The 20926-nt window shown below is 45.6% G+C and overlaps 1 protein-coding gene across 2 annotated transcripts in view; it reads left to right on the top strand.

Moving 5' to 3' along the window:
- Nucleotides 1-20926, top strand: part of LOC127035966 (discoidin domain-containing receptor 2-like) — a 164782-nt gene that overhangs the window by 128145 nt on the left and 15711 nt on the right. The window contains exons 11-15 of one of the 2 annotated variants that reach the window (XM_050926337.1): nucleotides 32-227; nucleotides 4719-4963; nucleotides 15932-16053; nucleotides 17325-17522; nucleotides 18937-19054. In XM_050926337.1, the coding sequence (XP_050782294.1) occupies nucleotides 32-227; nucleotides 4719-4963; nucleotides 15932-16053; nucleotides 17325-17522; nucleotides 18937-19054 (879 nt within the window). The remainder of the gene's footprint in view (nucleotides 1-31; nucleotides 228-4718; nucleotides 4964-15931; nucleotides 16054-17324; nucleotides 17523-18936; nucleotides 19055-20926) is intronic. The other variant, XM_050926336.1, reaches the window with a different exon arrangement.

The raw sequence follows: 20926 nt of genomic DNA, 5'->3' as shown, positions 1-20926 counted from the left end.
ATAGCTCAGCAGCTTGTTCTCTCTTCCGAAGGCCCCACGGCGAATCCTGGAGGAGGACGCCATGGTTCGTCTCTCCTTCTACAGCTACACCATCGTCAGCAACCAGAACCAGATCCACCAGTCTAATCCCACCTACGAACGGGTCTTCCCACTGGACCTGGAATATCACCAGCCTGCTACACTGCTCCAGAAGCTACCAGAACTCTCCCAAAGCGCCGAGGATTCAGGTAAAAGTGGCTGGTGTATGGGAGTCAGCAGTGTCTGGAGGGATTATTCATTTGTTTTATTTCCTTCACCTTCTAAAAATGTGTCTTTATTCATCCAGTGCCCTGGTAGTCTGTTCTGACCACTACACTCTCCTTCCAGAGCCAGGGACAGAACCCAGGAGTCTTGATATTCAGCAATAAGTCACCGGCAAAGTGTATGTTATATCCCCCTCTCATGGCTGTTCATAGCATTTAAAGCTGAAAGGGACCATCTAGTCTGGCCTCCTGTATATCACAGGCCATTACATTTCACACAAGTACTCCCATGATTTCAGTTAAATTAAAGCATTTCAGTCCTCAGGAGACTACACTGTTATGTGTCACTGGCAGAGAACAAGACAGAATGAGGTGCCACTAATGCCGGAGGCCCCTGCAATGGCAGGGAATTGAATAGGTTGGGCACGTCCAAATGATCCCTGCAGATAATCCATGCCCCCTGCTGCAAGGAAGGTGAACAGCTGCTAGCTTCAGCTCACACCTTAGGCAGGGGTCTGTGCTGTGGATCTCATTTACTCACAGAGGTCAGTACAACTCCACATGAAAGAATTTCTGTTTTTCCAGGGGGATTTTGTAAGAAATTACTTAATATTAAAAATGCGTTAAAAGAATGTTAAGTGCAAGTGCAAAGTGAAGCACTCAAAAGTTAGGAAATGCCAGAATTAAAGTTGCCCATGCAAACTTAATTTGGTTCCCTCCTGTGTAGGCGTTATGATAGTCTTCAGTTACAGATGACTGGAGGATAGCTAATGGGATACTAATTTTTTTTTAAAGTTTCCAGAGGGGATCTTGGCAATTACAGGCTGGTAAGCCTAACTTCAGTACCAGGCAAATTAGTAAAGAACAGAATTATCAGACACATAGATGAACATGATTTGTTGGCAAAGAGTTCACACGACTTTTGTATGGAGAAATCATGCATCATCAGTCTATTAGAATTCTTTGAGGGGTCAAAAAATATGTGGACAAGGGTGATCCAGTAGACATAGTGTACTTAGACTTTCAGAAAGCCTTTGATAGGGTCCCTCACCAAAGGCTCTTAAGCAAAGTAAGCTGTTATGGGATAAAAGGAAAGGTCCTTTCACTGGCTAAAAGACAGGAAGCAAAAGGTAGGAATAAATGGTCAGTTTTCAGAATGCAGAGAGGTAAATAGTGGTGTCCCCCAGGGGTCTGTATTGGACCAGTGCTATTCAACATATTCATAAATGATCTGGAAAATGTAGTGAACAGCGAGGTGACAAAGTTCGCAGATGATACAAAATGACTCAAGATAGTTAAGTCCAAAGCAGGCTGTGAAGAGCTACAAAGGGGTCTCACAAAACTGGGTGACTGGGCAACAAAATGGCAGATGAAATTCAATGTTGATAAATGCAAAGTAGTGCAGGTTGGAAAACATAATTCCAACTATACATACAAAATGATGGAGTCTAAATTAGCTGTCACCACTCAAGAAAGAGATATTGAAGTAATTGTGGATAACTTCTGAAAACATCTGCTAAATATACAGGGGCAGTGCAAAAAGCTAACAAAAATGTTGGGAACCATTAGGAAAGGGATAGATAATAAGACAGAAAAAATCATAATGCAACTATATAAGCCCATGGTACACCCACACCTTGAATACTGCGTGCAGTTCTGGTTGACCCATCTCAAAAAAGATATATTAGAATTGGAAAAAGTACAGAGAAGGACAACAATGATTAGGGTTACGGAACAGATTCCATATGAGGAGAGATTTAAAAGAGGGAGACTTTTCCGCTTGAAAAAGAGATGACTAAGGGGGGATATGATAGAGGTCTATAAAATCACGACTGGTGTGGAGAAGGTTAATAAGGAAATGTGAAGGGGTAAATAACAAGAATGAGGGGTCACCTAATTAAATTAATAGGCAGCAGGTTTAATAAACAAAAGGAAGTATTTCTTCACACAGTGCGCCATCACTTTGTGGAACTCACTGCCAGGGATGTTGTGAAGGCCAAAACTATAACTGGGTTCAAAAAAGAGTTTGACAAGTTCGTGGACAATAGGTCTCTCAATGGCTTTTAGCCACGATGATCAGGAATACAGCCGCATGCCCTTGGTGACCCTAAGCTTCTGACTGCCAGATGCAGTGGGATTGGATGGCGGGGGATGGACCACTTGATAATTGCTCTGTTCTGTTCATTCCCTCTGGGGCACCTAGCATTGGCCACTGTCGGTAGACAGGATACTGAGCTTGATGGACCATTGGTCTGACACTGTATGGCCGTTCTTATGTTCTTACATCTTCACATGCTGCCTTTTCCGCAGGACCCCTGTCTCAGTCAGTGCACTGGAAGGATGATGAATGAGAAGGGGTGTATAGCATATGAGACTGTTGTCCATATTATTCCTGCCTCATTCACAGCAGAAGCTGGAAGGAATGTCATGAAGAAAGTCAGGGGCTTCAACCTATAGGAGTCTCAAGTTGGGCCTTCAGTCATTGAAGCACCCAAAAGGACTGGACATCTTTGTAAAATTGGCCTAAATCTCTCTGGGCCTCAGTCCCCATCTGTAAAATGGGGTTACAGTCACTTTCCTATCTCTCAGGTGAATTGTGAAGATCAAGTCATTAATGTCTATGAGGTTCATATGCTACAGTGATGAGCATCACAGTAACTCCCAGGAGGACAGGAATTCTTCCCTGTTCAGTGTAGGGTGAGCAGTAAATAAGGCAAGAGGCAGTGGATTGAATATTCAGGACAAAAGGAGGCTACCTCATCCCCTGAACACCATCCATCCTGTGCACTTAATGAGGCAGAAGCCATGTGGTAAGAACAGTGCGTGTTACTGTAACTCAAGGCTGTATGGCAAAGGTGTCCAACCTGCAGCCCAGGGGATCTTGTGGCCCTCAGGGCTCTTGGCGGTGGCCTTGAGAGTAACTGCGTTAAGATGAACGTTTGTATTTGTATTTGATTACACGTTGCTCGGGGGTGGGGGACAAAGCAAAGCAGCCCCCGTTCCTGGAAGAGGAGGGGAGCAGGTAATGAGAGAGCAGAGGGCTGGAGCTGCGTCATGTTCATGGTGCATGGGAAGGGAGGGGAGGGAGAATCTTTGACTCTTTCCAGCAGACCGTTCTGGCAGTTGGGCTGGATTGACATTGCTGGGTTTGTATTAGCAATGAGAGTGTCAGGAAGCCACAGTAGCCTTGTGCCTAGAACCCAGCCTGTTGGACGTATTCCGTTCACTGAGAAGCAGCAAAGAGGATGCCAGGGGAACTGACAGGCATGTGATGAGGCTGTGAAAGTTGCAAACTTTATTAAAGGTGAGCCCAATGGACTGTTTGATGTGAAGAAAATGGGCATTTGGTATCGGCAGCTTCTCCACAGTGATGTTCCCTGGCGTTCATGTGGGGATGTTCTCAATCGTGCTGGAGTTCAGAGAAGAGGCAAAGGTTTTCCTGGCTGACCACTTAATGACTGAGTGTTTGACTTTGCCACCTGATCAACGTTCTTTTAACATAGTGGGGTTTGTATGAAACATAATAGTAGTAGTAGTAAATTAGGTTTATACCAAAATAATAGAAAAGGGACCTATGCGGGCTCTGTGTCCCCTGCCATAAATTACTGAGTCAAACGAGATTGCCTGCAGAACACCCAGCTAATTTCTCTCAGAGACCCCGCAGTGCAGCAGACCATGTAAACAGAAATGTCCCACAGCATGCCCAAAAGGTCAATAGACCTGGGTTATTTCAGTCTAGGGGAAGCCTGTTTCAGAGCTGAGAGCCCCCCACTGAGGATGCTGTGCCACCAGCCCCCATCACTTTTAAATGGAGGGGGAACAGCTCGAGTGCCCCCACGGATTGCAGCTGTGACCGGCTGGCACGAGGGGAGGTGGTCTATCAAGCAGCCAGGTCCCAGCCTTGCTAGGGATTTGTAGCTCAAAAGCAGTGGCTTAAATTCAGTCCACAAGCCAAGAGGGAGCCAGTGCAGACCGTGGAGCTCCTGCTGGGAACTTGTGCTGTTCCTGAGAAACACGATTTACTAGGCATTCTGCACCAGAGCGAGTTCCTGTTTTGAGCTTGGATCGCAGTGATCTGCCCTTGAGATGGGGAAAGGTGGAGGAGCTCCAGGCTGCTTCCCCAGTACCACCTTCCCCAAAGGCGTTACCTAGCAACACTGAGATGCCCCGTGTCACGTGCGGGGCTGTGTAGGTGAGAGTTTGGTCTCTGGTTGTGGCATGAGTGGGTTGATAGCCATTTAACACAATCAGGACATTCCACAAACCTTTGTTCGGGGAGACAGATGTTTGCAGTTTTCCGGGGCGGATCCTAGTTACAACAGGAGCAAAATCTCCATGCAGGCCCAAGCAGCAGCACCGGGGCTGAGATGAGCCACCCGAGGTTCCTGTGCAGGATCAGGCCTGCCAGCAACCTGGCCTCCGTGATTTGGAGAAGGCAGAAACGCTTGACTAACCCTGTCTTTGGTTTTCCCCTAGCGTGCAGCGGTGACTACGCTGAGCCCGACCTCACCAAGTCCACCCCACACCAGGGCTTCCAGAACAACGTGCCTCACTACGCCGAGACCGACATTGTCAGCCTGCAGGGTGTGACGGGCAATAACATGTACGCCGTGCCCGCCCTCACTGTTGATTCGCTCACCAAGAAGGACATCTCCGTGGGCGAGTTCCCACGGCAGCAGCTGCGACTCAAGGAGAAGCTGGGAGAAGGGCAGTTCGGAGAGGTACAGGCAGCAGAATGGAGGCACATGCCCCAGTACAATGGCTCTGGCACAGCTGGCCTGCTCAGCTCCCTGCCTGCGGTGTCCATGCTGCACCACCTTCTGTAGCCTGGGTGCTACAACAGAGCTCACATACCTGCAGCTGGCTTTCTGGGGGGTCTGCACATTCCCTCCTGGCCCCTGCGCTGAGCCAGAGTGCCGACAGTGGAGACACACTGAGAGGCTGACCTCTCTGCATTCTCCCTCTCCTGGTTCGCGTCAGGAACCTTGGGCAGCCTGGTCTTAGCTTCCAGGAGTTTACTGACTGTCCCCCTAGCCACGCTCTCCCATAGCATTCCTTGCCCTGTCCACAGCAATCCTCTGCATGCTCTCACTTCTCCTTCCCTTTCCCTGCCTCCTTCCCTCCTTATTCTCACACTATCACCATCTCCTCAACCCTCCCGTCCTCCCCACTCCACTGCTCCTGCCAGCTCTACCTTCTCCTGTTGTCACCCTTCCCAACCCCAACTTGCCCCCACAAATCCAAAACTCACCTCCGCTGTCTTCTCAGTCTTTATTGAGGCTAATGAGGAGCTTAGGGATAATGGTAGGATGACAAATAGGAATGAGGATATGGAGGTAGATATCACCACATCCAAGCCAAACTTGAACAGCTTAATGGGACGAAATCAGGGGGCCTAGATAATCTTCATCCAAGAATATTAAAGGAACTGGCACATGAAATTGCAAGCCCATTAGCAAGAATTTTTAATGAATCTGTAAACTCGGGTTGTACCGTACTACTGGAGAATTGCTAACATAGTTCCTATCTTTAAGAAAGGGAAAAAAACGTGATCCGAGTAACTATAAACCTGTTAGTTTGACATCTGTAGTATGTAAGGTCTTGGAAAAAATTTTGAAGGAGAAAGTAGTTAAGGACATTGAGGCCAATGGTAATTGGGGCAAAATACAACATGGTTTTAGAAAAGGTAGATCGTGCCAAACCAACCTGATCTCCTTCTTTGAGAAGGTGACAGATTTTTTAGACAAAGGAAATTTAGACAAATCTAATTTACCTCGATTTCAGTAAGGCATTTGATACGGTTCCACATGGGGAATTATTAGCTAATTTGGAAAAGATGGGGATCAATATGAAAACTGAAAGGTGGATAAGGAACTGGTTAAAGGGGAGACTATAACGGGTCGTACTGAAAGGTGAATTATCAGACTGGAGGGAGGTTACTAGTGGAGTTCCTCAGGGATCGGTTTTGGGACCAATCTTATTTAATCTTTTTATAACTGATCTTGGCACAAAAAGTGGGAATGTGCTAATAAAGTTTGCAGATGACACAAAGCTGGGAGGTATTGGCAATACAGAGAAGGACTAGGATATCATACAGGAAGATCTGGATGACCTTGTAAACTAGAGTAATGATAATAGGATGAAATTTAATAGTGAAAAGTGCAAGGTCATGCATTTAGGGATTAATAACAAGAACTATTGTTATAAGCTGGGGAGGCTTCAGTTGGAAGTAACAGAGGAGGAGAAGGACCTCGGAGTATTGGTTGATCACAGGATGACTATGAGCCGCCAATGTGATATGGCTGTGAAAAAAGCTAATGTGGTTTTGGGATGCATCAGACGAGGTATTTCCAGTAGAGATAAGGAGGTGTTAGTACCGTTATACAAGGCACTGGTGAGACCTCATCTGGAATACTGTGTGCAGTTCTGGTCTCCCATGTTTAAGAAGGATGAATTCAAACTGAAACAGGTACAGAGAAGGGCTACTAGGATGATCCAAGGAATGGAAAACCTGTCATATGAAAGGAGACTCAAAGAGCTTGGCTTGTTTAGCCTAACCAAAAGAAGGCTGAGAGGAGATATGTTAGCTCTCTGTAAATATATCAGAGGAATAAATACCAGGGAGGGAGAGGAATTATTTCAGCTCAGTACCAATGTGGACACAAGAACAAATGGATATAAACTGGCTATCAGGAAGTTTAGACTTGAAATTAGATGAAGGTTTCTAACCATCAGAGGAGTGAAGTTCTGGAACAGCCTTCCAAGGGGAGTAGTGGGGGGCAAAAGACATATCTGGCTTTATGATTAAGCTTGATAAGTTTATGGAGGGGATGGTATAATGGGATAGCCTAATTTTGGCAATTAATTTGTCTTTGACTACTAGTGATAATATGCCCAATGGTCTGTGATGGGATGTTAGATGGGGTGGGATCTGAGTTACTACAGAGAATTCTTTCCTGGGTGATGGCTGGTGAGTCTTGCTCAGGGTTTAGCTGATCGCCATATTTGGGATCGGGAAGGAATTTTCCTCCAGGGCAGATTGGCAGAGGCCCTGGGGGGTTTTCGCCTTCCTCTGCAGCATGGGGCACAGGTCACTTGCTGGTGGATTCTCTGCAGCTTGAAGTCTTTAAACTTCAGTGTCTCACAGGGTTGATACAGGAGTGGGTGGGTGAGATTCTGTGGCCTGCGTTGTGTAGGAGGTCAGACTAGATGATCATAATGGTCCCTTCTGACCTTAAAGTCTAAGTCTATGAACTCTCTGAACTCCTCTCTCGCCACAGCTGCCCCTTCCCTGGCACTGCCCTAAGTCCCAGCCTTTCTGCCTCTGGTGCCCTCTTCACAGCCAGCGCAGCTCTGCAGTCCTGCCCCGCCAATCACACACCTGTTCCCACTCTCCTTTCTCCTGGGCTCTCTGGAATACTAGTTCAGTGGTGAAAACTCACTGCCGGCCACAGCCTCTCTCTAAATCGCCTGACTCTCACTGTCCTACCCCCACCTGATACTGCTTCTGCAGCCCCTCTCCTACTGCAACCGCCACTCTTCCTTGCTGCCTGCCCCTGAGTCACTCTCCAGAGAGCATGGTGAGGCAGTAGCCTTCTTCTCTCCCGATCCTGCTGCTTCCAGCCCTTCTTCCTCCTCTTCCCACTCGTTCTCTTCCAGCCCATAATACTCCATCCGACTCTCTTCTCCCCTCCTCCATGTTGCTGTGCACTGCCTGACTTCCCCCTCCACCTTTGGCTCTTCGGGCTTTCTGTCTTCCTCGCACCACAATCCCTCTCCCTCATTCTCAGTGACTTTGGAATCCTCCCTGATTCTCCATCTCATCCCCTCCTGGCTCATCTGACCTGCTCTCCCTTTAACTAGACTGTCTGTGACTGAAGCGATTTTGGCCTCCTGCTTCAGGAGCTGTCACTAGAGAACACAGCCGAGATTAGGCACCGCTGTGCCCATTCTGCTGTCTCTCACTTTACAGATACATAGCAAGAGACTTCTCTGCCATCTGACCTGACTGTCTGGTGCAAAGCGTGGGTGCAGAGTTTGTGATGTGGGAGCTGGGACAAATACAAATAACAGAAATTAGGCAGTAAAATATTAACACAACATTCTCTTCTAAATACAATGATTTGCAATATAAAATATTTCAGCAGTGACTCCAGGGTCCATACACTAACTTGTACATGCAGAGGTCTGTTCTTCTCTCCTTTGCCTAGTTAGAACACACAGCATGCAGATCCAAAGCACACATCTCTTTCACTGTAGCTATCAGGGTAATTAGCAAAGGGGGACAAGGAGGGGAAGCATGTTGTCATTCTCTATGTGCACCAACCCCTACAGGCACACCCACCACTCACACTGTCAGCGGATTACACAAATGGATGTGAGACATCAGGGGAATGCTTAACATCTGGATTCCTGGTTGGTCTCCCTGGATCTAGGAACAGAACATGGTTCAGTGGCTATAGGCAGCATAGCCAAATGTTGATTTTCAATAATTCTTGGAACACTTGAAAAGTCCCAGAAGATGGGTAGAAAGCTAACGTTGTGCCTGTCAGTGTGGCATTGATCTAGGCAGGATAATAGAGGGGCTGATACAAGACTTGATGGATAAAGAGTAAAGGAGGGTAATATATTTAATGCCAGTCCACATAGGTTAATGGAAAATAGATCCTGTCAAACGAACTTGATTTTTTTTTATGATCTTACCAATTTGGTTGGTAAAGGTAATAGTGTTTTTGCAATATACTTAGACTTCTGTAAGGCATCTGACTTGGTACCATGCAACATTTTGATTAAAAAATCTAGAATGATACAAAATTAACATGGCACACATTAGATGGATTAAAAACTGGCTAACTGATAGGTCTCAAAATGTAACTGTAAATGGGAAATCATCACTGAGCAGCTGTGTTTCAAGTGAGGTCCCACAGGAATCAGTTCTTAGGCCTAGGGTATTTAATATTTTTATCAATGACTTGGAAGAAAACATTAAATTGTCACTAATAAAGTTTGCAGACAACACTAAGATTGGGGGAGTGGTAAATAATGAAGACAGGTCACTGATTCGGAGTGATCTGGATCGCTTGATAAGCTGGGAACAAGCGAATAATATGTGTTTTAGAATGCTAAATGTATAATTGAGGAACAAAGAACATAGGCCATACTTACATGATGGGAGATTCTCTCCTGGGGTTGACATCATTGTGGATATCAGCTGAACCTGAGCTCCCAGTATGACTTTGACCAAAAGGGCTACTGTGATTGATCCTTGAATGCATAAACAATGGAATCTGAGGTGGGAGTAGAGAGGTTATTTTACCTCTGTAATTGGCACTGTGTGACCACTGCTGGAATCCTGTGTCTTGTTCTGATGTCTACAATACAAGGATCATAGAAGGGACCTTGAGAGGTCATTTAGTCCAGCACCCTGTGCTAAAGTAATGATCAAGTAAATTTAGACCATCCCTAAAACAAAGGTCTATCTTACCTGTTCTTAAACTCCAGTGGTGGGAATTCCATAACCTCCCTTGCAAGTGCTTAACTGTACTTGTAGTTAGAACGTTTTGCCTAATATCTAACCTGAATCTCCCTTGCTGCAAATTAAACCACTTACTTCTTGCCCTACCTTCAGTGGTCATGTTGCTTGATTGTTCTCCATCCTCTTTATAACAGTTCTAAACATTTTAAAGACTGTCAGGTTCCTCCCTCAGACTTCTTTTCTCAAGACTAAACATGCCCAGTTTTGTAACCTTTCCTCATAGGTCAGGTTTTCTAAACCTTTGGTCATTTTTCTTTCTTGCCTCTGGACTCTCTCCAATTGGTCCACTTCTTTCGTAAAGTGCGGCACCCAGAGCTGGACACAGTGATCGGTCTGAGACCTCACTAGTACTAAGTAGAGTGGGACAATTACCTTCTGTGTCTTACATACGATATTCCTGTTAAAGCACCCCAGAATGATATTTTGCAATTGTATTACATTGTTGGCTCGTATCCAATTTATGATCGGCTATAACCCCCACATCCTTTTCAGCTGTACTACCAACTAGCCAGTTATTCCCCCATTTTGTAGTTGTGCATTTAATTTTTCCTTCCTACGTGTAGTACTTTGCACTTATCTTTCCTGAATTTGATCTTCTTGATTTCAGACCAATTCTCCAATTTGTCAAAGTTGTTTTGAATTCTAATCCTGTCCTCAAAATTTCTCCCAACCCCTCCCAGCTTGGTGTCATCCGCAGATTTTAGAAGCATACTCCCCACTCCACTATTCAAGTCATTAATGGAAATATTGAATAGTACCCAACACAGGACAGATTCCTGCAGAACCCCACTAGATGCACTTTCCTACTTTGACCGCAAACCATTAATAACTGTTCTTTGAGTACAGTCTTTAACCAGTTATGTACCCACCTTGTAGGAATTTCATCTAGACCACATTTCTCTAGTTTGCTTATAAGGATGTCACGTGGGATTGTGTCAAAGCCTTATTGAAATCAAACTAGATAACATCTACAGCTTCCCCCCCATTCAGTAGGCCAGTAAACCTGTCAAAAAGGGAAATTAGGCTGTGTCTACTCTATGGACATTACAGCTGCGCCGCTGTAAGGTCTCCCATGTAGCTGCTCTTTGTCAGCAGGAGAGAGCTCTCCCGCCAGCATGATCAAACCACGCCAATGAGTGGCGTTAGCTATGTCGGCAGGCGAGAGCTCTCCCGCCGGCATAATCAAACCACCCCAGTGAGCGGCGTTAGCTACGTCGGCAAGGGAGCCTCTCATGCCGACACAGCACTGTCCACACCAGCACTTTTGTCAGTGAAGTTTATGTTGGTCAGGGAGGTGGTTTTTTCACACTCCTGGCCGACAAAAGTTTTATCAACAAAAATGCTAGTGTAGACAAAGCCTTAGGTTGGTCTGGCATGACTTGTTCTTGACAAATCCAAGTAGTCTATTACTTATTACTATGTATCAGAGGGGTAGCCGTGTTAGTCTGGATCTGTAAAAGCAGCAGAGAGTCCTGTGGCACCTTATAGACTAACAGACATATTGGAACATGAGCTTTTGTGGTTGAATACCCACTTTGTCAGATGCATAAGGTGCCACAGGACTCTTTGCTGCTTTTACTTATTACCATGTTAGCCTCTAGGTGCTTACAAATCAATTGATTAATAATTTGTTCCAGGATCTTTCCAGATATTGAAAGTAGGCTGTCTGGTCTACCATAGAATCATAGACTTTAAGGTCAGAAGGGACCATTATGATCATCTAGTCTGACCTCCTGCACAGTTCAGGCCACAGAATCTCAGCCACCCACTCCTGTATCAACCCTGTGTCTGAGCCACTGAAGTCCTCAAATTGTGGTTTGAAGACCTCAAGCTGCAGAGAATCGTCCAGCAAGTGACCCGTGCCCCATGCTGCAGAGGAAGGCAAAAACCCTCAGGGCCTCTGCCAATCTGCCCTGGAGGAAAATTCCTTCCCGACCCCAAATATGGCGATCAGTTAAACCCTGAGCATGTGGGCAAGACTCACCAGCCAGACATGCAGGAAAGAATTCTCTGTAATAGGTCCATAATTCCCCAGGTTCTCTTTGTTCCTCTTTTTAAAGATAGCTGCTATGTTTGCCCTCTCTAGTCCTCTGGGATCTTATCTTTCCTCCATGAGTTCTCCAGGGTAATTGCTAATTCTTCCCTGAATACTTCAGCTAGCTCCTTAAGTAGTACCCTAGAGAGAATTTCAGCAGATCCTGCCAACTTTAATACATCTAACTTATCTAAATATTTTTTAACCTGTTCTTTCTCTATTTTGGCTTGCGTTCCTCCCCCTTTGTTGTTCATATTAATGTGTTAATTATCTGGCTACTACAAACCTTTTTAGTGAAGAATGAAACAGAATAGACATTAAAATCTCAGCCTTTTTGTTGTCATCAGTTATTAGCTCTCCTTCCTCACTGAGTAGAAGACCAACATTTTCCTTCTTCTTTCTCTTTCTCCTGATCTATATAGGATCTCTTCTTATGGCCTTTGCTAAATGTAACTCATTTCGTGCCTTAGCCTTTCCTATTTTAGTCCCTACACACTTTTGAACTGATCCTTATCAATTTGTCCATGTTTCCATGTTTTGTAGGATTCCTTTTTAATTTTCAGGTCATTAAAGAGCTCCTGATGGAGTCATATTGGCAGCTCACTATTTTTCCTATCTTTCCTTTGCATCAGGTTAGTTTGCTGTTGTGTCTTTAATATTGTTCCTTTGAGAAACTGTCAGCTCTCCTGAACTCCTCTTTCCCTTTGATTTTGATAAGAAGGATGCTGATAAATTGGAGAGGGTTCAGAGAAGAACCACAAGAATGATTTTAAAAATGATGCCTTATAGTGGTAGACCTAATGGGAGACCCTGCTGGTCGGGAACTTGCAACCCTGTGGGTTCTGTGCTGATGACATCTCCTCATCACCCCTGACAGCTTAGGCTGGATGGCCACTGGAGGACCCTGTGATTCTAGGCTCAGCAGGAAGTACCAGCAAGCAGGGCCTGAGTGGTGGCCCCTCACAGCTCACTGACTGGGTGATGCCACCATATAAACCATGAAGCCACGACGGGGAGCTGCTTTACCAACAACAGCGACAGCCTCTGTGCTCCAGGCCCTGCTTGCGATAGACCCTAGACTCGGACTTCTGGCCTTGATTTGTCCTTGACTGCACTCTACGATTACTGCCTGTAACCTGGCTCCTGACCCTGGACTCATGGTAACGGGACCCTGCGTGCCTCCTGCTGCCTGACTCTGTTTGCCTTCTTCCGTGTCTCAGGTTCTCACCTCCTGAAAACGATCTTGCTTGCCTCTTGATGCCTGATTCTCAAGCTGCCCTCTGCCCTAATCTCCTGGGATCTGACCCAGCCTGATTCCTGCTCAGACCGCTAGGTCAGACCACCCATGTCCCTCTTGTGACCGTTTGCTCAGACCACCTTTGGCCCTCCCTGAAATCCATCCATCCTCTCCACAAATGGTGGAAGGGGCTGGCCACCCTCCAACCTGCAGCTCTTCAAGGGTTTGGGACCTGCAGGACCAAGTCACTCCCCCTCCCCGCTAGGCAGAAGCCCCTACCCCACCCACCCTGTGCAGGGCAGAGGTCCCGAGCTTCCCCCCAGCCCAGTCTGGTAGGTGGAGAATGGGGGGAGAGGGAAAAAGAGCCATATGTGGCTGCAGTTTGCGCCCACCCCTCCCGACCCCCCGGTCTGTGCAGAGGCATAGTGACCTGTCCTTCTCCTTCACAAAGAGTCCCCTCTGGAGAGGCAGATTGCCGAATGAAGCACTTGGCAAGGTTTTCCTGTGTAAACCCATGTAGCGCCTCCAGCTCTGTTTCAGACATGGAGTCTGTTTGTAGGACACCTTTGCCCTGGGCTGTAGGTCTGTTGGGCAGCTGTAGTCTCTGTATGGAGGTAGTGAGTCTTTTTGAATGCATCCAGGTAGCCGCGGTACTTGGCGTGGAGGCTGAGGTTCTAGCCTGGAGCCACTCCCGAATGGCTGGCCCCTTGCCATCTGGGGTTCTGCTTCGGAGGTTTTCCTCCCATCCTGGGGCCCTAGGAATGGTTCACTTGGGGGCTGGCTGCTTTGTTGGAGGCACACTTTGTGAGAGTATTTGGAGGGGTAGCTACTACTCCACCACCACCAGGAGATACACGGGTCATGCTGCTCCATCCTAGAAATGCCAAGAATGATCAGGAAGGCTAGAGAGCGGATCACTTCAAAGCATATTAATTCTCGGTGCCTTCCACTATGGCTTCTAATGGGATGGGTCTCTTGAGTCACCCATCCCGATGACAGAAGTGACCCACCCCAGTCTGGTAGGTGGAGAATGGCAGGGTGTGTGAGGGCTGTACAAGCTGCATTTGAAAGGTAAAAGATCCGCATTGTGGCTCACGAGCCACTGTTTGATCTAGAGCAAAGACTTAACTCACAAGATACCATCCTATCTGATGAAGTTATCTCTCACCTAAAGTTCTCCAACCAGCATTTAACAGCCTGGCTGGCTGTGATCCTTTTTTCATGAAGCAAACACACTGTCAGCTTACTTCCTCGGTGAAGGATGCGGAGAGAGTCCCTGTGTCTACAGGTATAGTCCAGAACTCCATTGTCTTCACCTATAGTCAGGATTCCCTCCTGCTGATTTATTTCTTCCTGTAAATTCCCTTAGTGAAGATTTCACAATCCCTTCACTAGCATTCAGCTCAGACTGCAAATGAGCATCCATTGAGAACTGTACAATACTCAATTTACGTAGAGACAGACTGCTAGATGAACATCATGTGACTGAAAGAAAATTCTTTATCAACTTCTGGTGATTGGCCTCAACTCACAGACCTTCAGAACAAAATTTTCGGTGTACATACAGAACTCCTCACATATTATCCATGCGTACAGCTTGCAGTGACTATGGAGACCAGTATAACAATAGAGACCACCTATGATGCCCTTTGGCAAAATAGTATATAGAGACCAGGCCCTGGGGAATCCATGTGCTGTAACCCTTATGCACCTCTGTGTCCTCTGTCAGTGGACACCTAGAGGTCCCAGGTCACACCTGTGCTTTACACATAGAGATGCAGGCTATGCTGGAGGACTGCTGGCTGTCTACGGCTTGCAAAATGGACCCTTAGAGGGACAAGGTGGGTGAGGTAATATCTTTTATTGGGCCAACTGCTTTTGAAAGCTTCTCTCTCTCACCAAGAGAAGTTGATCCAATAAAAGCTATTACACCTCACTCACCTTGTCTCTAATATCATGGGACCGACATGGCTACAACTACACTGCAAACAAAAATGGATCCTGGTCCTTTGTGGCTAGTCAGGAGAGATTTTGGAGTTCATCAGAGATGGAATTTGTTAGTGCAACACAGGGAGGACGTTGTTCAAGAAGCCATTATCTTATGTTAATCACCTCGCCAGTTATCACAGTGATTCAAATCTTCGCTTATTTCAAAGTGTTTGCAGAAGGTGATGGTGAAGCAGTGGATTTTCTGGATCACTCCAAATGGTTTTCAGGATTGGGTGTGAAATCGAGTCTCTTTGGCCAGTGAATGCCTTTTATTGCAGCAGCAGTGAAGTGCTTCTATGACTGTCTTGGCCATTTGCTAAAACGGTCCATAGAGCTAGATGAGTTCTGCAAGAAAAGTGCTCATAAATATTAGACTATGAAATGACCACCTCTGTGCCCTTTGTTGCTCTTAATGAGCATTCACACACTTGGGCTTGGATTTGCAGGAATGTTTGGGGCATAGCTGTACTTTACTCAGTCCCCGTTTTCACTTGTAGATGAGGGTATTGCTGTTTGTTATTTTTTTGTTTCAAATTTCAGATATTCAGGTCAGGAGTAGAAACCATACCATGTGACATAGGTAGATGAGCAATCAAATATCATGAATACTCAATAGTTGAAGTGAACAGTTAACAAATAACCCATAGGATGAAAGTAGCTCACATAAGCTCTTCAACAAATTCTTACAAATAACAAATCTGTTCACAGAATCCAGGGGCAGTTTTTCAACTTTTTCCTGATCAGAAACAAAAAAAGACTAAACTCACTGAATAGTTTACTTTCAAGGGATAATTCAGTCAATTCTAACCATAATGGTTCTCCATAACGTGATGTGTTTTTTCTTCTTCTTCTCTGACTTTATCACATGGCTGACCCTGCACTCCCTTTTCCAGGTACACCTGTGTGAAGCAGATGGCCTGTTGGAATTTTTGGGACTCTCATCTATGGAACTCACCAACCAACCAGTTCTAGTGGCAGTGAAAATGCTAAGATCCAATGTCAACAAAACAGCCAGGTAACCACATGACACTATGCAACAGCTGTAATCTGACTATGAAGCCTGATTCTGCTCTGAGATTAGTTTTACATAGGTTACCTTCACTGACTTCAGTGGAGCTACTCCAGATTTACACTTGGGTAAGCGAGAGGTGAGTCAGCCCTTGGTGTGTGCGTATATGAGCAGTTAGTGCATGAGTGGGTATTTGAACAGAGATAATGGAGACCGTGGAATGTCAGTTTTATCCTGGCTGCTGAGTGGCGCTCATGAGCAGAGAGCTAGAGTCCGTACTTGATGGACGGGTGTGATAATGATCTATTTTATGATCTCACTCCCCCTATCCAGCAGGGCACTAGTGGGCTTATCCACTAATGCTGTGCACACAGAAATAGGTGAACAAGTCCAGTTCATCCAGGAAAGGATCACGAAGACACCGAGGGGGAGGAGTACTTTGAAAAGGATGTGATCATGTGAGTTATAAGGAATGACATGAAAACAACACGGTTGGCCAGTTTCACAGAAAGCTGGACATTTATGTAGATAATGGGAACATCCACAGTGACATTACACTGGGTAAAAACTCTCAAGAGTTTATTTGGGCATGAGCCAACTTCCAGCTCTTGGGGATTAGGAGGAAATGCTTCCAAAGAGCAGGTTTCCCATCATGGCCAGCACTTGGGTTTCTTACCCTTTCCTATGGTACTAGCCACTGTCAGTGACAGAATACTAGATTGCTGGCCACCTGGGCTGATCCAGTTCCTAGGAGAAACCATAGAAATACAGACACGTTGATAGAAAAATAACCTGATCATATACTACAGTGATGGATTCAGGATGAAGAGATGGATAGAAACTTTCACTTCCTGCAGGGTGCTATTACATCATCCTTTATCCCTGAGACTTTGACATCACCACATTTGGAACAGCCTGTTCACCTTCTCCCCCACCGCTCCCTTCTACCTTCAGAAAACCCTCTTGGGGTCTGGCCCAGCCATAGCCTCCCTCCCTGCAGAACCTGTGTGGCTCTGGGGTTGTGTCTGTGCTGCAGCTGTAGGTGCAAAGGGGATTTCAAGAGGGTGCACTCTGGTTACAAAGCAGGATAAAGGGAAATCAGTGGGAGAATACTTCAGGGAGAAAAAGACAGGCCACTCTTTTGGGAGACTTCAGAAAAACTCCCATTCCTAGTATTCAGATCCTGTCTATCTCCCCTTCACTCCTCCCAGATTTCTCAAGCAAAGGAAAAGAGGACAGTGTTCACGGAATCAGACTTATGTCTTTCTCTTTTTAAGAAATGATTTCCTAAAGGAGATCAAGATCATGTCCCGTCTGAAGGACCCAAATATCATCCGACTGCTGGGGGTGTGTGTGCGTGATGACCCTCTATGCATGATAACAGAGTATATGGAGAACGGAGACCTCAACCAATTCCTGTCACAGCGGGAGATCTGCAGTAAATTCGCCATTTCAAACAACATTCCATGCGTCAGGTAAGAGGAGAAGTCGCAGGTTCTAATGCAACAGTTTCGGTGCCCTGAACTTAAAGTATATTAATATTAAAAACAATCTGAATTGTAAACCCGTTAAGGATGCTACACATGTAACATACCATGAGTACTGTACACCACAGACCACACATCACAACATTACTTTTGCCTGCCACAGGATTCCAGCTTCTGTCAGCCCCTTTACCAAGCCACTCTCTCCTCACACAGCAAACTACTCCAACGCTTCCCCGGGGTACCCAAGGTTGTGATGCTCCTTGCTACCACTTGTCTGTGCCACTGTGCGTCAGCCTCCTGACTCCACCCATGGTGCCTGCCAGGCCTCTGCCAGCCTTGCTCTCTCTGTGCTGGTTAGCAACAGGCGCACACCAACCCCCCACCTCCTCCGAGTGTTCCTGTGGAGTGCCCAGCTGCTGTTCCACTGAACACTCACAGAACTGTCAGGGCAAGCCTACACTTAAACCCTCCGACGTAGCGCTGTCTACACCAGGGGTTAAGTCAGTATAATGACGTCGCTCAGGGATGTGGATGTTTCACACCCCTGAGCCACGCAGTTACACCGATACAGGTCTGTCGTGTAGACCAGAGCTCAGAGTCTCTACTCCCAAAGGAGGAGCACACACCAATGTGCTAGTGTCACCTCAGGATCACTACTCTGCTTAACACAGAACATTTCGCTATAGTGAAAACAAGTGGAAGTCTGTTATCAAAGAACAGAGATTCAAATGACAGTAAGTAAGAACACTGGAAACAAATGGTGGTAAACTCATAACCTGCTTTCTAGAGCCTAAACTGAACTCACAAGACATTCCCCTGTCTCCTACAGGTAGCTTACCCCAAGTCATTGCCCCAGCATTTTCAGACAGGAGGGCTGACCTTCCTTTCCTAAGATCAAGCCTGCTGGCAGCTTGTCTTGCCAGACCGAGGGATGAAATCATCCCCTCTCCACTTATTTTTTGCAATTACCAAATATGGTCCCTTACCACAGGAGGTCCCCTCTAAAGAGATTTACCTCGGGGTTTCTTTGTCTTTGTAAATCCTCAGGCCTGTACCTGGCCCAGGCAGCAAACATAGCCAGTCTCCAGGTATGGCCATTGTTTTTTATGCTAACTGAGCTGGCACAAAGGCATACAATACACCACGGTCTGCTCGAGAAATAAGTGTTTGCTACCCCCTTCCTGCCTAGAATCACCTTCTAGTGACCTGTCTTAATGTACGTGCTTCAAAAACACAAGTTTCAGTAAACATACACAAACTCCGTACATGTTATCTGCACAGACATTTCACAATGGTTACGATGACGTGGGTGATGCAGGCGTTCAGTAGAGACCTTACATGACCCCTTCTGGTGAACCCAGACGATCCCTTTAAGTCTATATGCCTCTGTGCCCTCTACCAGTTGGCACCAGTTGGTTCCTGCAACACAACTACATCATCTAATATCCACAGCTGTGGACAGTACTGGTAGCAGTGCTAAAGTGGATGCCTGTGGGTGGACAGCTAGAGGATATGTACTGGTAGGTGGCTTTATCCCCTTGCATTTGCGTGTTTGTGCCAAGTATGTTGTGGGTGTGACAACCCAAACTGCTACACATACAGTTTTGTGTATTCATTTCCCATTTTTTATAAATGTTTAAGTGAGGGGAGTTGAGGAGCATGTGGGGGTTTGAGGGCAACCTAGGGAGGATGGCTTCCAAAGTGTGCGTACAGAACTAGTGCCAGGACTGGGAGAGAAGATTTCATCTGCCCACTTGAGAGAGAAGAGTTAATTCAGCAGCAGCTTAATTTCTCTGGCAGATAAAACCTTCTCTCTCTGGAGCAACTCATAAAACTCTCTCCATTGAAGGTTAAAATTTGATTGAAAGTATAGCCACTGATGTAGAAGTTTTTATCTCAGAGAGAGGATTTTATCCTGTGGAGAAATGTTGTGTATATGGTGGAGGAATCTTGTGTGTACAACAAAGAAAATTTTATCCAACAAAGAGTTTATATTTTGGTTACCTGTTAACATATAAACTTTCAATTTTGACACATAATGGTTGAAAAAGACTCTAAAGACTTTTAAATGGCCAGTTGCACCAGATCCGCTACAGATTCATCTATTAATTTTTGTCTAGAAACATTTTTCCTAAACAAGCTGTCCAAAAAGCTCACTGGACCATTAATGTTGATATTCAATAAATATTGGAACACTGGGGAAGTTCCATAAAAGCAGCAAAGGGTCCTGTGGCACCTTATAGACTAACAGACATATTGGAGCATGAGCTTTCGTGGGTGAATACCCACTTCATCAGATGCATGTCAACTTCTGGAGAAGTTCCAGAAGTCTGCTGGAAGAAAGCAAATGTTCTGCCAATATTTTTAAAAACTAAACAGGATGACTTGGGTAATTATAGGCCTGTCAGCCTGACCCTGATCCTCGGCAAAATAATGGAACAGCTGATATGGGATTTGACTGATAAATAATTAATGGAGGATAATATAATTAGTGCCACCCGAGATGGGTTTAATGGAAAATAGATCCTGTCAAGCTAACTTGATATCTTCTTATTTTATGAGATCACAAGTTTGGTTGATAGTGCAATCGTGCCTTCTGTGAGGCATTTCACTAGCAGCTGCATGATATTTTGGTTAAAAAACTAGAACAATACAAAATTAACATGGCACACTTCAGGCGGATTAAAAACTGGAGACAGATCATGGTTGACTGAATGACAGGGGAATCTGAAGGAGCGAACTTCACTATCTTGGTTGTCACCCCCACTGTCTCCTGAGTCCCTCATGATCCACTGTAACACTGTTGGGCCTTGAACTGCCCGATGCTGGTACTTTTTTGCCAGGTCTCAGAGTGGCTGATCAGACCTGGTTCTGTGCCTCTATTCCTCTAGCAGGGAAGTTGCAAGTAAGAGTTATCACCCAAGACAGAAGCTGCATTTTCCATCTTGGCTGTTCTTTTCTCCCCCAATTTTGTGTGTGTTTGTCTTGGTTTGTCTTTTAGAAAACAGGGTAGGACTTCTACAGCAGCCACAATAACACTCCAGTCCAGCTCACCTAACTTCTTCCCTTTCCCCCCAAAAGAACAGCTATACCTATGTGTAGCACCACCTAAAAACCTGTCACTTGGAGGTGGTTTCCTTCTAAACTCTCTTCAGTTAAAGATAAAGGGAACAAGGGATATCGTTAAGAAGAAAGCCTTATGCAACACTGTACATTTCAACTGTTTTAACTGTTTTCCCCTCTTTTCTGTCTCTTTAATAAAAGGTTAAAGATGCTTAGTGGTGCTTTGCCTTGGGACTAAGACAGCTGAGGTCTCTGTATACCAAACCTTGGTTACAACTGTTTAATATTGGACTCTTTGGGACAATTTAGTCCTTCAGAGTTAATACTTC

Source organism: Gopherus flavomarginatus, chromosome 17, assembly GCF_025201925.1.
Source record: "Gopherus flavomarginatus isolate rGopFla2 chromosome 17, rGopFla2.mat.asm, whole genome shotgun sequence".
In the NCBI taxonomy this organism is placed as follows: Eukaryota; Metazoa; Chordata; order Testudines; family Testudinidae; genus Gopherus; species Gopherus flavomarginatus.
The sequence above is the reverse complement of the archived record's forward strand: the minus strand, read 5'-3'. Positions and strand labels throughout refer to the sequence as shown.